Source organism: Parasteatoda tepidariorum, chromosome 3 (genome assembly GCF_982258835.1).
Source record: "Parasteatoda tepidariorum strain Cologne lab strain chromosome 3, Ptep-v5.0, whole genome shotgun sequence".
Taxonomy (NCBI): domain Eukaryota; kingdom Metazoa; phylum Arthropoda; class Arachnida; order Araneae; family Theridiidae; genus Parasteatoda; species Parasteatoda tepidariorum.
This window is the reverse complement of record NC_141757.1, coordinates 28,951,896-28,968,491: the sequence shown is the minus strand read 5'-3', so window position 1 is coordinate 28,968,491 and position 16,596 is coordinate 28,951,896. Positions and strand designations below refer to the sequence as shown.

At 27.6% G+C, this 16,596-nt stretch overlaps 1 protein-coding gene across 1 annotated transcript in view; it reads right to left on the bottom strand.

Annotated features, from left to right (window-relative positions):
• The window catches only part of LOC107453784 (uncharacterized), a 65,753-nt gene that overhangs the window by 34,478 nt on the left and 14,679 nt on the right, over positions 1-16,596 (bottom strand). The window contains exons 2-9 of the mRNA XM_043047299.3: positions 13,046-13,228; positions 12,110-12,250; positions 10,945-11,127; positions 7,719-7,862; positions 6,823-7,005; positions 6,597-6,728; positions 3,252-3,434; positions 1,699-1,830 (exon numbers count right to left, since the gene is read on the bottom strand). Coding sequence (XP_042903233.1) covers positions 1,699-1,830; positions 3,252-3,434; positions 6,597-6,728; positions 6,823-7,005; positions 7,719-7,862; positions 10,945-11,127; positions 12,110-12,250; positions 13,046-13,228 — 1,281 coding nt within the window. The remainder of the gene's footprint in view (positions 1-1,698; positions 1,831-3,251; positions 3,435-6,596; positions 6,729-6,822; positions 7,006-7,718; positions 7,863-10,944; positions 11,128-12,109; positions 12,251-13,045; positions 13,229-16,596) is intronic.

The following is a 16,596-nucleotide window of genomic DNA, read 5'->3' as shown; positions in this document are numbered from 1 at the left end:
CCGATGAATCATGCTTTTAGCATTTTCAAAACGAATCAGCACAGAGATCTAAAGCTAATCAAAAAGTGGTTCAAATTTCGTTACAAAATTTTGCTTCTGACAAGCAGAAAATGAAAATAGTAATGACATTTATAATCCAAAAATGTTACGGATTTTTGCATTTTTAGTTGTTGTTACAACCACTTAAATAAAGCGAGCCACGTTGGCTCAGAGGGTAAGGTACTAAACTGTTATTGTGAAGAACTGGGGTTCGATCCCCAGTGGTGTTTTGTAGCCCACCTAGCTTCAGAACGCTAGGTATCAGCTTGTTTGGGAAGTAAAGGCGGCCAGTACCCAGTGCAGACCACATTATCACAATCATGCTGTTAGTCTCGAAACTGTGGAACTTTAACCTCCTTGAGCCCCCTGGCCCACAACAGGCTGTTGCGTTAATGTTTTTACTAAAATAAAGCGTTTTAAAATAGTTACTATCTTACGGGTCATGCAATAGTATATGTTAATAAAAGCTTAATAAAAATCAGTTTCAAAAAAGGATTTATATGAGAAAAATATGTAAATCATAATAAGAATAAAAATTCTCAGATTATGGAAATAAGTATTGATACTTCCAAAGAAAAATAAACTGCAGGAAATCAAACTTGTTTAAATTAGGGAATTAATTTCTATGAAAATTGCTTTCAAATTTGTCAACAAATTTTGTTTCTTTGCATCATATATTAATTTAGATTGTTAATTTTAAATTAGAATAGAGACTTTTTAAATTTAGATTTGAAAAATTTTGAAATATCACGTTTCGTTTTAACCTACTACTGGATTTTGATTTATTTTAAATAAAATAAAACGTTTTCAACCAGGCAACTTTTCCTTAGTTGACTTATGCATATTAAATGCTAGTATTAATTTCAGATGGATGTTAATGAGCTAATGTAAATTATTGCATCTAGTTTTTAATGTAATCTTTTTACGAGGAGCTCCATATATGACACGTATTTAACATACATTCTTTGTAAATCCTTCTTAAAAAAGTTGCCAAGAAACAACACATTTTAAAGTTAGCAAATTAATATTAAAGTGAAAAAGAAAACTCTTTTTCAAATTACGACCGCTTGCTCTTGCGATCACTTAAAAAAAAATTGAACTATTGTTAAGGCAACTCAGTTTGAAGATGAAACTTAAAGGCGGTTCACTCCAAAAAATCTTCTAACTAAATGACGGTTAGTGACAGGAAAAAAATATTCCAGTAAATGACAGTAATAAAAAATTTATGCCTGTAAAGCTAAGATGTTCAAAAAAATACGGGTCTGCCCTTAAATTTTTTCTCGTAAAATATATGGCCACTGACATTAATTTACGTTAATTAACAGTAGATTAACGTTATACTCGCAAATGTTCGAGCCTTGGCATTGCTTAAAAACTCAAATATTTTTTTTAGGGTGAATTGTAGAAAGAGACAAAATAGTGCTGTGCTACGATCTGTCATTGAGTCTGTGTTCTTCCCAAGTGGTAGAAAAGGTGGGACAGAGATGTTTGACCTCAGCTGAGTTTGAGTTAGAACCGAGGACTTAAAACAATATATATTAAGTGATGTTATTCCAAAATTCCAGCATGGGTATGAGTTAAAGAGATTTTGGTTACTTTTCATTTTAAAGGAAATAGAAATGTCATAAGAAAAAGATGAAGTACTCACTGAGAACTTACAAAATATAACAGCCAAGTATTCACATTTATCAATCATCAGTTCTACAACTTGATCCGTCACAATCTCAATCTCATCAGATGACTGCAATTCTTTCAACCAATCAAACACGGCCTCTTCATTGGTTAAATTTCCTGTTAATGTGAATCAGTATTAATAACGGTTATGCAACTGAACAATCTATGGAAATATTTAAGTTAATAATCATGGATGGTAATTATCCCTACTCATAATAATTAATAATAATAATAATAATAATTAATAATAATAATAATAATAATAATAATAATAATAATAATTAATAATAATAATTAATAATAATAATAATTAAGAATAATAATAACAATAATAAAGTATACTAAAGAGTATTATTATTGATTCTGGGCAATGTTAATATGTGAAAATGTAAGAAAAAAAATTATTATAATGAAAACTAATATTTAAGAATGTACAAAAAATAAAGACTAATGTTAATGATGTTCATAAAATTGAATAATTTATGAAATATAGCAATTACTGATAGATAATAAGCAGTGTATAGAAAGCTATAATTATCATACCTAATTTTTTCACTGAAGGTGATAGAAAGTTAAATATATGTGCAAAAAAATATACAAAGCGCAAAAAAAAACCACCATGAATAACTTTTAATCTAATGACTCGGTCTTCACATTTTAAGACTCGATCTTAACGGCCCGAAAGGGTGACTTCAAATATGCTAATTTATAAGTGCAGACGATATTTTAAGTTACGAAATCAGACACAAAAACGTGCTTTCTCTGAATAAACATGCTTTTCCTAATCGATGGATTTGGATTTCTGACCCCAAAGGGTATAGCCTCAATCTGGAAATATAGCCGCAATAGTTAGATCAAAAGAGCAGTCTAAAATTTGGACCCCTAAATGTTAATATTACTTTTTGCTTATTTTGCTATGTCTCGAGATTATTTTAACCGAATTAAAAAACTTTTTCACACAATTGTAAAATTCGATTATTCAAAAATAAGTCCGTGCAAAAACGACTGTAATTTTTTTTTAAATTTTTTATTATTTTACTTAATGGTCAAACAAATTTTGCATTGTGAGGAACACAATTTTTTGCATCATTTTAAAGAATATAATTTTACAGGCAAAATACAAATTTTAAGCAAAATCATTACAACAGTTTATGAATTGTGATCATTAGAGCAGTTTGAATGATCATTAGAGTATAATTATGAATGATCATTAGAGCAGTTTGAGCAAAATCATTAGAGCAGTTTAGAAATTTATGTTTATTCACTTAAACCAATTTATACCATAGTTGTTCTAACTTTATAAAAATAGAATACATTTTGGTAAAATGTGTTAAAATAATATTTCTAATCCTTTGAAAACTGGGTACCAAACATTTCGTTTCGTAAAAGTTACGTAGTATCATATTATTGACTGTAACGCTAAAATTAATTGAAATTCGTATTTTTATAATCTAAACATTTTACTGCTACTAAACACTTCAGGCATTATTTAAATTTGAAACTTCAATACGTAAAAATAAAATGAAAAATGAACATGCCTGTATAGTAATTTGGGACTTGATTTTCGAAGAACACAAGACTTGGTAAATCAGTTATTCCATAGGCTTCTGCCAATTCCTTATCATCAATCTTAACGAAGGGAACCACGAGATCTGCTTCGTTATCATTAATTCCTTCCAATTTTTCCATTATATGCAAACTTTCTTCGTCATCATTGTCATCTAAAAAGACATTAAAGTCAATTCATTTAAAAAATATGCAAACTAATTTTAAAAATTTAACTTTAAAATAACTTCAATGAGCTTAAAGAAGGTAAGGACACTGGTCTGTAATTTTTTATGAATAAATTAAATCTCTTAAATCTATGATTCAAGCTTCGATCTAAAATTCAAATATTCTGCAAAAACTTAAGATCAAACAGGGTGCAGTCGTAAATTTATTATAACTTTTGACAATTATACCAATGTTTCTCAGGCACGTCTAATCGGATTAATTAATTGCTTTTCTATTCTGCATAAAACCGTATTTTCTATAGTATGGCACAAGAGTTTTTGAAATGTTTACATTTTATAAGCCTGACATATATTTAAAAGAAAACATAGTGCGATTTGTCATAAATTATAATTTTTAGAAAAATTATAGAAAATCAAAATTTTTTTCAATAAGATAAAAAAAAGGAGAGAAAGAACTTAGTTGACAGCACTGATACAAAGCTATGTAAAAAGAAATTAAAACAAATAGTGGAGGCATACATAGTTTTCACGTGTGACATATTAAAAAAAATTATGTGGCGAAAGAGGCGTGTTATTGTTGTTGACGTATGCCTGTTTAGGCAGAAGGGATGGGATAGTTCTTGCTTTCCAGTGGCGCCATCTATGGCCAGGAATTCGACTTCCGTCATACCCATACGTCGCACACGTTTATAAGGCGGACCCATTCATACATCCATTCATTCATCCACAGATCGTAATTTTGACCTGAATCAGAGATCGATCGATCTCTAATCCAGTACCCCCAGAGGTTTTGATTTGTTATGGGAACATGGAGGACTTTTGCGACTCGACAGATTTAACATGCATCAGTCACTTTACTACACGGGGAGTCTTCGGCCGGCAGGGTTCGAACCCACGAAATCTCGGACATGAGCCCAGCGCCATACCGACCAGGCTATCCCGACCCTGAAAGAGGCGTAAGCAACGTATTTAGTGTAATGTTTTACTTTACGATTAATTATAGTAACAACGAGAATATGCTGGGTGTTTTGCAATGACCTCCCTTAATAAAAGGGTTATCCAGTGAGCCTGTTTCCAGAGGGGCATAAAAAGAAACAAAACACAATTACCTGAATTGGTTCATTGCAAAAGATACTGTAATATTTCAGCTACTTCCCGATGAAAGGACTCGTAACACTCGCAATCGGGAAAAGTTTTTGTTGTTTAATATCACAGCTGTCTGCTGCCTAGTAACTTAGCCAGCGTGTCACAGCTGCCTGCACGTCTGAGGGAAAATTACGTCCTGGCTGGAATTTCTTTAAATGCAAGTGAAAGTAACTGGGTAACAAGTGGGAAGTAACAGGTGGAAGTAACTGGGAGATGGATCGAAAGTGAATGGTGAGTAGTCAAACACTCCCCACAACAATCGTCCAAATACGATAAATTTTACAAGGAAAAAAAATTTGCAGAAGTTTCACTGGGAAGTGTTTGAACATCCCCATTGTAATTCCTATCTCTCTCCCAGCTACTGAAAAAATTCCATTCTGAGTATCACTTTCTCACAGACATGCAAACAGCTATGATACGCTGCTCAATTTCCTGACATCAGATTCCTGTGATACTGGACTTCAAAAACTTTGCCAACGATATAACAAATGTTGCATTTCCGATGGTTCGTATGTTGAAAAGTAGCTGATATGTTGTCGTATCTTTGGAAATAAATATATTTAGATAATTATGTTTCCTTTTTTTCATAGTCCATAAGAGATTTACAATCTAAATGACCTTCCCTATAAGTATACATATTCAGAATCCTTCTAAAAAATAAAATCAAAACACTGTGCACACATCATAGGTCATAAATTAATATAATTGAAAAATTTATGAAAATTAAAAACGAAAACTTTTCCAAATTCTTCCCATTCACTTTTTTGATGAATATCAGTAAAAAAGGATTAAATTAATCCTAAACTAATTATTTTTCCTAAATGCGTTTAGCTTAAGGCGCACTTATCAGGAAGCATATTCATTCCAGTCCAACCCTACAAATTAACTGCTTTTTCACTATGCAAGTCTTTATACACTTTTCGAGCTCGCGATAATTGATGCACAGAGTCTAGAAACGCTTCGCGTATTCATATAAGTTTTTCACTTTATTGTTCAATCATTCTACAATATAAATGCAGAGCAAGTCATCATTCCATATACAGAAAGCCTACTTAAGTTGTTTACCAACCCTCTAAATTTTCGAATGACTCTTGTCTAAGTGTAATATGGTGGATATGAACCATAAGATGAGACTGCTTAAACCGCCACCCTTCAAAAAATTGTGGAACTAGTATTTCTAAATCGAAAAAGGAATGGAACATAGAGCATGCTCCAGAACTTAGTTGTTTACTTCCTTTCTATTTACAAGGAATTGCTACATTTCGGACATTATTTCTCAAAAAAGGCTTAACATTGAACTTTAAATATTGTGACCAGACAAAACTATTTTAAGAAGCAAAAAAGAAAGAAAGGAAAGCAAACCTAGTTGTCACAAGATACATTTACAATTCGATTTTCAAAATTTCTTTAGCGTTGTAAAGTTAAAAGAGTTGTCATGGACGTTATTGGCTGTCCCGTGTGAAATATTACTCACTTAACTAGTTGCTGATAGATTGACTAATAGATGCTTTTATACTTGATTTCCAAATTTTCTAAGGCGTTGTAACGTTAAGACAGATGTTACGGACATTATTGGGCTCCCTGTTTGAAATATTACTCCCTTAGCTAGTTGCTAGTATAATGACTAACAGATACTTATAGATTCAATTTGCAAAGTTTCTAAAACGTTGTAAAGTTAAGACAGTTTATACGAACATTATTGTTCATACATTTTGAAAAATAACTCAATTAGGTAGTTGCTAATAGATTGGCTAACAAATGCTTTTATATTCTGTTTCCAAAATGTCTCCAACTTTGTGAAGTTAAAAGAGTTGTTGCGGACATTATGGCGTACCCAGTTTGAAATATCACTCACTTTGGTAGTTGCTAGTAGACTAAAACACAGACTGAAGGGAAAAGCGTTCTAGCGTGTTGATATAGCACAATATTTCATCCATAAGAAATGCTTTAAATCTAGCAAACAGTAAAGAAATTCTTAAGCTCAGAAAATAGGAAAACACTTACAAAAAAATACTACTAATTCATGAGTTTTCTTTATCATCTGAGTCAGAACTTTATCAGTGACATCTTCAATTTCATCAGAACTTGTCTGTTTGACAAGCCAATCCAATACAACTTCCTCTTTTGTGAGATCCCCTTAAATCAAAACATGCATATGAGTTTACATTATCATCCTGACAAATTCAGCTTAATACATTGAATCTAAATTATCAAATAATCAAATAAATACCTTGATAAAAATTAGGCATTTTGTTTTCAAAATATACCAAAGCTGGTAAAGTCTCGATGCCAAATTCGGCTGCCACTTTGTCATCATCGATTTTGACAAATGAGACGCCATGGCGTTCGCAATCATCATCAATATTTTCCAATTCTTCTAAGATACGCTGAGAACGACGATTTTCGATGTCATCTATAAGAAACAGAAATTGTAATCATTGTTATCATGTATTTTAAAACACTTACAAAGTCACAGATGATGAACTTTAAGGCACTTAGAATATCGTAGATAATGGATTTTAAGGCATTTTCAAAATAGCATGTAGTGTATTTTAAGGCACTTACAAAGTCACAGATGATGAACTTTAAGGCACTTAGAATATCGTAGATAATGGATTTTAAGGCATTTTCAAAATAGCATGTAGTGGATTTTAAGGCACTTACAAAATTGTAGATAATGGATTTTAAGGCATTTTCAAAATAGCACATAGTGGATTTTAAGGCACTTACAAAATCGTAGATAATGGATTTTAAGACAATTACAAAATCGTAGATAATGGACTTCAAGGCATTTTCAAAATAGCACATAGGGGATTTTAAGGCACTTACAAAATTGTAGATAATGGATTTTAAGGCATTTTCAAAATAGCACATAGTGGATTTTAAGGCACTTACAAAATCGTAGATAATGGATTTTAAGACAATTACAAAATCGTAGATAATGGACTTCAAGGCATTTTCAAAATAGCACATAGGGGATTTTAAGGCACTTACAAAATTGTAGATAACGGATTTTAAGGCACTTACAAAATCGTAGATAATGGATTTTAAGGCATTTTCAAAATAGCACATAGTGGATTTTAAGGCATTTACAAAATAGTAAATAATGGATTTTATGGCACTTACAAAATAAGACAGCAAGGTAGGGAGATTCTTCAATTAATGTAAGTAAACCATTCGCTGACACATCTTCAATAGCTTCATTCTCTTCACCCAGATCTTGAAATTCAAATAAATAATTCAGCACTTGTTCTTCATTCATCAGGTCACCTACGAAAAATTACAGAACTTGTGAGTTTAAATTAAATTTGGAACTAAATGTTTACAGTTCAGATTGTGAGAGAGGAGGATTCGGTAGTCTTTGTACAGAAGGAAATTTATTTTTTCCGTGGTAATTATACTCTTATGATTTTTATTTTATCAACCATGTTAAATAGTTTCGTAATGTAATTTAAAAAATGTATGTGATACTCGAAATTAGAAATCTAAAAAATTAGTTAAATACAGAAAATGGTATTTGTTTGTCAAAACCTGCTTAAAAACGAATTAACTGTAAATTACAGAATTTGTTCAGCAGAGTTTTTTTTTATATTTATTTTTTATCTAATTCTGTGAAAATGCGAAGTGATTGTGAAATAGTTTTTTGTCTAGATGGGTATTTTTCAGTAAACTCTGGAAAAATGCGTGGTTATTGCAAAATATTTTACGATGCACAAAATTTGAGCGATAATCTTTTCTAACTTACGATATAAATATAAAATAGCCCTAACTAATGTAAATTTTTAAAAATATGTAATAATTTCTTCTTAAATGTATAATAAGCATACTTATGATAACATTATTTGAAACATATGAAAACATATATTTATGATATATTTTTCTAATATATATATATATATATATATATATATATATATATATATATATATATATATATATACATACATATATATATATATATATATATATATATATATATATATATATATATATATATATATATATATATATATATATATATATATATATATATATATATATATATATATATATATATATATATATATACAAATCGATAAACTCTTTCAAAATCTGATAAAAAACAATGGATACCCAATTAATGTAATAAAATTTTATATAAAATCATTGAATTAATCGTATATTTTGGTGGATATATATTTTCTAAACATTTTTTTTGTTAATTTTTATGATTTTCCCATGTGCAAATCCATTTCAGGCCAAAATTCATTGCCAAAATTATTTACTAAATAATTTCTTTGTTAATTTATGTAATTTTTCCATGTGCAAATCCATTTCGGGCAAATCCGTGGTTAGAATTATTTACTAAAAATTCCTTTGCTAAATAATTTCCCTTGTTAATCTATACAGTTTTTCCATGTGCAAATCTGTGGATAAATTGTTTGCTAAAAATTTCTTTATTAATTTATACAATTCCATGTGCAAATCCATTTCGGACAAATCCGTGGTTAAAATTATCTGCTAAAATTTTTTCTTTGTTAATTTTTCCATGTGCAAATCCATTTCGGGCAAATCCGTGTTAAAAATTATCTATTAAAAATTTTTTTCTTTGATAATTTAAATAATTTTTCTATGTGCTGATCCATATCGTGCAAATCCGCGGCTAAAATTATTTGCAAAGCAGGCAATTTATGTTTCTCTTTTCTATTTATGATCAATTTTTAAAATTATCCAGTATAATATTACCTTGTGCACATCCATTTCGGGCCCATCCTTGGTAACTAACAAATCAAAACTCAGAATAACAAATCACTTCAGCAGTGCAGTAAAAACGACACTTTAGAACCCTTCTGTTACACTCAATTTGCGCTTTTGTTTTCATCTTTTGTTTTCATATTTTGTAATCTGGCAATCTTTCTGCGAAAACATTTTTAAATCATTCTTGAAAAATAACTGTCCATGTAAGTTGTTATGATTTTGCTACTCGCTTTATAGACCCCCCTTTTTAATGTTTTTTCTTTTTATTTCATTTTTTCTTTTTATTCTATTTTATTATCTGTTTTTACATGTTATATTTACTTTTTATGATCTATTTTTATGTAGTTATTTTATAAAAAATTTTTTTGAGTGCTTCTCACACTATTGTATTGTTTTTTTTCCGGCTTTTTTTCCGGTTTTTTAATTAACATTTAACTTTTTTTTTTTTTTTTTTTTAATAAAATGTTGTTAGTTGTTTTTTTTTACTTATTATTTCCCACCCCCTTTTTTTCATATGTCTATTATTTTTCTTTGTTTTATTCTTCATTTTGAACTTATCTAATGAGTGCTGTTTACTTGCAGCTTAAGCGCAATAAATGTTACTTATTGTTTTTCTTAACTTTCTTAGTGTTTTCTTGTATTTATTTATTTATTATATATATATATATATATATATATATATATATATATATATATATATATATATATATATATATATATATATATATATATATATATATATATATATATATATATATATATATATATATATATATATATATATATATATATATATATATATATATATATATATATATATATATATATGATATGCATGTGCAATTTGTATTATATGATCGAATATAGTTACGCGAAAATTTTAGTCTGTATACAATGTTAATAAGTGATAATGTAAAGAATATAGGAAAAAAAAGTCACTAATTCATAATGTTTAAAAAAAAGTAGTAACAGTTTATTAAATTTGTTGTTGCAGTTAAATATTAAATTTGTTATAATTGATTAGAAAATTAATAATTTATTGTTATATTTGAAGATTTCATGAAATTTGTTCAATGTAGATTTCATATTTTTAATAAGACTTAAAGAGAATTTTGTTAAATTAAAATAATAGTAAATTGATAACAGTAGTTATGTTTTAAAATTTTAGGATCGATATAATCTTAAATTCTTCTCTCTAAGACCTTTGATATTTTAAATAGGCATCAAATTAAATATAAAAAACTATTTGCGAATCTAATCATTAAATAGGAACCTCAAATATATTCCTGAGCTATGCCAAAATAAAAATTTGAAACATGAATTAAAACAACTGTAATTAAAACTTATCGGAAATCAATATTTAAATTTTCAAGCATAACTTTCACAATAATTTAATGAAATCATAATTTTAATTGTAATATAATTGTAAATATAATTTTAATTATTTCTAAATATTTTCTTAACTACTTTTGTAGTCTTAGTTTAAAAAGCAATATTTTTTATTTTTTCAAATTTGCATACAATATTTCTTTTCAAATTTGAATTACGAATTCGAATTTTTCTTTGCTTTATTATTACTGATAACAAAGTTTATTACTGATAACAACTTCTTTACCATCATATAGCAGAGGAATTTGTTTTCTATAGTAAATCAAGGAAGGTAAATGTTCCAGTCCATATTCAATGGCCAAGCTATCATCTGCAATTTTGACCATACCAATATTTTTGGCATCAGCAAGTCCGTCCACATTTTCAAGTTTCTCCAATACTTTTTCGGAAACTTCATCATCTTCTTTATCTACAAAAATTACATAAATATTGATATAATTACGTAATTTTCGAATTGTATATCACGAATTTCTTTAAAAAAATCGATATTTTGGCTGTTGTTTCACACACTATGCAAAGACATAAATAATTTCTGAATTTCAATTTTTTTTGAACTTATTAACTTTTTTTTCATTTAAATACGATAAATAAAATGAATGAATGTAAATGTTTTTAAAAGTCAGAATAATTATACTAATTAATCAATGAAAAAGGGTAAGATTAAAATTTTTTATAGAAAGTTTAGCAAGCAATAATTAAAAATACAAAACTTTACTAATCACCATCCTGAATATCAAGTTCATATTATTTGTCGAGAATGTAGTAAAATTATAAAGATATTAGATATCGAGAATTTATATTTGAAAAAAAAGTTTTATCTAAATTTGTTGAATTTGCGCTCAGTCTAAACACTTTGAAGGTAGAATTTAGTGCATTAAAATCGTATCGATGCTTCTAATTTAAATCGGCCTAAATAATGGTTTATTTATCTCTTCGGTCGGCATTAAGGGTTCCAAACTTTAGACTGGTCTTTTGACCTAACTATTGGGACCATATTTCCAAGATTGTGGCTACTCTCTATGTATATATAGATAATTTTTTTCCGGGGGGGGGGAAGAAATCCGAATTCAGCGAGAAAAAAAAAGTTATGTTTATTCCGAGAAAGTACATTTTTGTGGCTGATCTTATAATTTTAAAATATTCTCTGTACTAATGTATTAGCATATTTAAGGTCACCTCCTCCAACTATTAAGATTGAATCCTAAAAGATGAAGATCCGATCAATTATTCAAAGCTGTCCGTTTTTTTTTTTTTTTTTTTTTTTTCATTGTACTACATATCTGTTATATCATTTGCGGTAACTTAAATTCCATTTTGTTTCACAATCACTGTAGATAGATGCATGCAATATTCAATGCAATAATATACATGACATATTCAAAATATCTTACACAGTAAAACAGCAAGAAAATCCGTGTCTTCGATTAGATTTTCTAATATTTTTGCATTGACTTCTTCTATTCTGTCAGGTAATTCCATAGAATCTAAATCTGTCAACCAAGCCAGAACTCTTTCTTCATCTTTCAGATCACCTATAAAACAAATACAAACCATTTCTTTTTTCGACTATTGTTAATATTAAATGAATAATCCAAAGAAACTGAAGCTGAAAAAAATACTTGATGATTTAAAAATTTCATTAGCTTCAAGAAATTAAAGATGGTAAAAAAAAGTCGACTGAAGCAAATCAGGGCAAAATGCATTTCCACGTGCTGTGGCTGCACAAAGAAATTCATATTTTGCCTCTCTCAGTTACTGCGGTTTTCCTAGTTTTGTTTCATTTCACTCTCAGCCAAGACGGTTTTTGCTAGCCGTTATGTTATTTTAAAAATAACTTTAAAAACAATGTTATAAATAAAGATTCGATTTTATAAATTTAAGTATAAATTAAATAATTATTTCAATTAATAAAGAAAAATTTTGATTCTTAAATTTATATTTCGCTTAATAATCCTTCAATATTTTTCAGCAATAGAAAAGTAAATATATTTTCGTTAAATTTTTAATTTTTAAATAATTCTTTTTATTTCTTTCAAAATTGAAATTTTTTAATAAATTTTTAATCATTTAAATCGGGAGCTTCATATCTTATATAATTTAAAAATAAATAGAATAAAGATGTATTTTTTAAATTAAAATAATAATTTTACTATTCATAAGAGATTGCATAAAATAAAAATAAAAATATTTAATTCATTTATTTAGGTGAATCGAATATTTTTAAAATTATTAGTTTAACAATAATCAGTAAAATTAATTTTGAAGTGAGTAAGTGCTAGCAAGTAAATAAAATTAATAACTAAATAAAAAATATATAAATACTTTACCTTCAAATATCGCAGGGTTCTGATTTCGAAAGTACACCAGAGCTGGGAATGATGTAACATTATATTTTTTTGCAGTGGATTTTTCGGAGTTTTTAACAAATGCAACACCAAAATTGGAAGCGTCATCATCTATTCTTTCTAATTCTTGAAGTATTACAGGACAATCTTTACAACTTTTAGTATCTATCAAAGGAAACAAAAACTGTTATTTTCTATGTGAATAAGTGACAAAGGAAAACGAATGTAATATTTAAAAAATTTAATTCATTCAATCATCAGTTATTGTTATCTGCATTTCTATCTTTTAAAAAGAAGGTTTAAGAACGATCAAAAAACAGTCTAAATTTAACAAAAAATTGATATAATAAAAAATTTTAAACTTTTTTTAAAATGTTTCAATGATTTCGAGTTTTATAAAGAATAAAATGTATGAGAATATCCATAATGTCAATAACGTAAACTAATATGATTATTTATAAAAGTAAGTAAAGAATATCAATTTTCACTTTTGTCAATTAATATAATTATAGATGGATTTAAAAAAAAGCAAACGTTTGTCACGGTTTTATAATTAATAAGTTAGTAATCAATGAAGTTAGAATCAGTAACTCAATATAGTTAGTAAAATCGCAATGATTTTGAAAAGAAAAATTGTTTGTTGTGGTCACTTCTATTTTAAAATAATTTACAATTTGTAGCGTTATCAGAAAAGTTATATTGATAGAGTAAGATTTTTGATATTTTGGTTTTAATAAAAAAGTTATTTTACTATTTATGATGTATTTGGAAAATCTGTTTTAATTTTAGATCCTACGGCTAAAAATAGTCTCACTTAATACCAACTATAAAAAAGCTATATTATTAGGGAGAAATTATAAATTTCTGAGTCATAATGCAGAAAAAAAGCACTTTAAGAGGACTTAGAAAAATATTTTAATGTTAGAGATAGTGTGGGTATTATCTAGGTGATAAGTTTGCCGGTAGATGTCAGCATCAAGCATTTTATATTAACAAAATGAGCTTATTAAACTTATTAGCACGGAACTCTCATGTTCTTAAATTTCTGACATAGCTGTTATTCAGATGAATAAATAGAACAATACTTTTTATTTCTTTGTTTTTTCAATCATTCGTATTTTTAAAAAGTTTTTCTACTAACTTACTGCTTAGCAGATTTTTCAGATAGCATGTTAGAATCACATTTTGTTAATAACTCACAATAAGATATATAAAAACTAAATAGTAGCAATAATCTTTTTTTAAAAAAATAAAAATTTCAATTGCTGATTTATATTTGACCTGCGTCAAAGATTTTGTGCTTTTTCAAAACGTTATTACAAATATGATAAAGAGCTTAGTTATTATTTAAGCTCTAGCTCAATAGAGGGTGCCACTGCTTTCAAATAATAATACTTTAACAAAACATTTCTCTAGAAAATTTTTCGTTATGGGCCTAAGCCATATTTGCAACAAGGCTACATTATGTATATGTGTGTTGATACAATTATAATAATAAAAACTTAGCTCCTAAAGATTTAATCCTACTGATGGGTTGATATCTTACAGTGAAAAAATGTAAATCTAATTGTTCTGTGTTGAAAAAACTAATAACAAAAAAGAAAGAAAAAGAGAAAATATATAGTATTTAGAAATAAATGTATATGTTCTGAAAATTTTTGTTTTTCTAAATGGCAATATCCCATTATTATACATAGGAATCGTCTATTCAACATTTAAACATTCCATAGTAACATTCAAAAGTAGCATTTAAATAACTTTTAAAAAAATAATAAGTCGTAATCTTCCGTTAGGCACTTATTATTTGCTCGAGTTTCCAGTTTATGCTTTATCGATTTTTTATTGCTTTTTAAAATTTATTGCAAATGAAATAATCTACCATTATTTCAGCAATTTACTTTGTATGAAACACTATTACGATACTTAAGAAATTTTTAAACATTGCATATGATCTAAAACTATAATTTCGGAAAGAAACGCTGATGTGGGTTTCCCGGGACAAAAAAAAATTGAGAAATTTATATACCTTTAAGCCTAATAGAGTCAGTCATGGTCTTTGCAGGGTCCAATTTTTAAGGGGGATGAAATTAAAATACACGGTCACAATAGTTCCCCAAATTTCACACAGAAGAATAAAAAATTCTTATGTTTATAAAAAGTATAATTATTTTCATTAATTTCTTCCTTTTAACTTAGATGAATTTAAATCTATGACAATTTATGAAATTTTTTTTTATTTGTTAGAAATAAAGAGGACATTAATAGATTTCTCATTATTGAAGGGGACATATACCTACCGACCCCAACGACGCCCACTAAGTCGGAGCTATAAAACATAGGGTGTATTGTTTCTATTTCTCAAAGAAATTATATATTGTTTTTGTATTTGTAAGACTGGCGAAAGTGTTTTGACACACGAGTGACTTTCAAAACAATAATAAAACCATAAACATGGCTGCTACATGAGGAGAAATTCATTCAGTTTCGTTACTCTGATTTCATTTACACTCTTTTTGTTTTATCACTTTTGAAACGTAAGATGGTCGGAATTCGTTTGTTTGCTGTTACTAAATTAGCTTTGTATTGCGTATTTAGTTTGGTGACACTCATTAAGATTCGGTGAGATTTTCAGGAACCCCATCTTAATCGTTAAACGTGAATAAACAAAAGTGGAATAAAGAATATATAATTAATCAAATTAAATAATTTGTGCATCTATAGAGTTGCAGTTATAATATTAAATTTATTTGAATGAAAAAGTAGTTTCTCTTATAGCTTATAAGCATATTTAAATCTGAGAAAGGGAAATCCTATATGGTACCAGAATTTCCATACTATTTCAGAATTTTCAGTATACTTATTCAATTGCTTTGTTTTACGTGAGGTAATTATTCAGATTTATTGCTTTTAATTTTAAAAGTGCGTATTTTTAGTTATATCATTACCTTTACTTTTTTTCAATATTTTTTAATCATCATTTTTTTTTCAACGGTGATTCAAATTTGAATCTTTTTTGCGTAAATCTCCAAGCAGAATTCGTCATGAGGATAATTTTTTATACTTTTTTTTGTCTTGATCTTTTACCGGATAAGTTTTATTGCCACTGTATTTTGTTACATATGTAATAAATTATCATATGTTCACCAAAAAATTCCATTGAATTCTTCAGTATTTTTCATGTATTATTTTTTTCCCGTGATGACCGTCCGTTTTTTATTCAGTTTATCAAAATAAGGGAATGAATGATGGAATAACATGGTAAATAAATGAGCGAAACAAGTAAAGAAGGGAAACGAATCATTGAATAAGCAACTTAGATTATAAATAAACATGTTAATAAACCCATTGTGCAGTTTTTTAATGTTTTATTTTTATTATAAAAACTTATTTGAAAGGTTCATTTAGGTGTAGATAGATTTATTTTGATATTAACTTAATTTTTAACATATTTTCCTAAAATTAGATTCATTTTAAACTGTTACTAGCTATCTCTTAATTTCTATTACCATAACTAGGTTTATTTTAAATTGTTA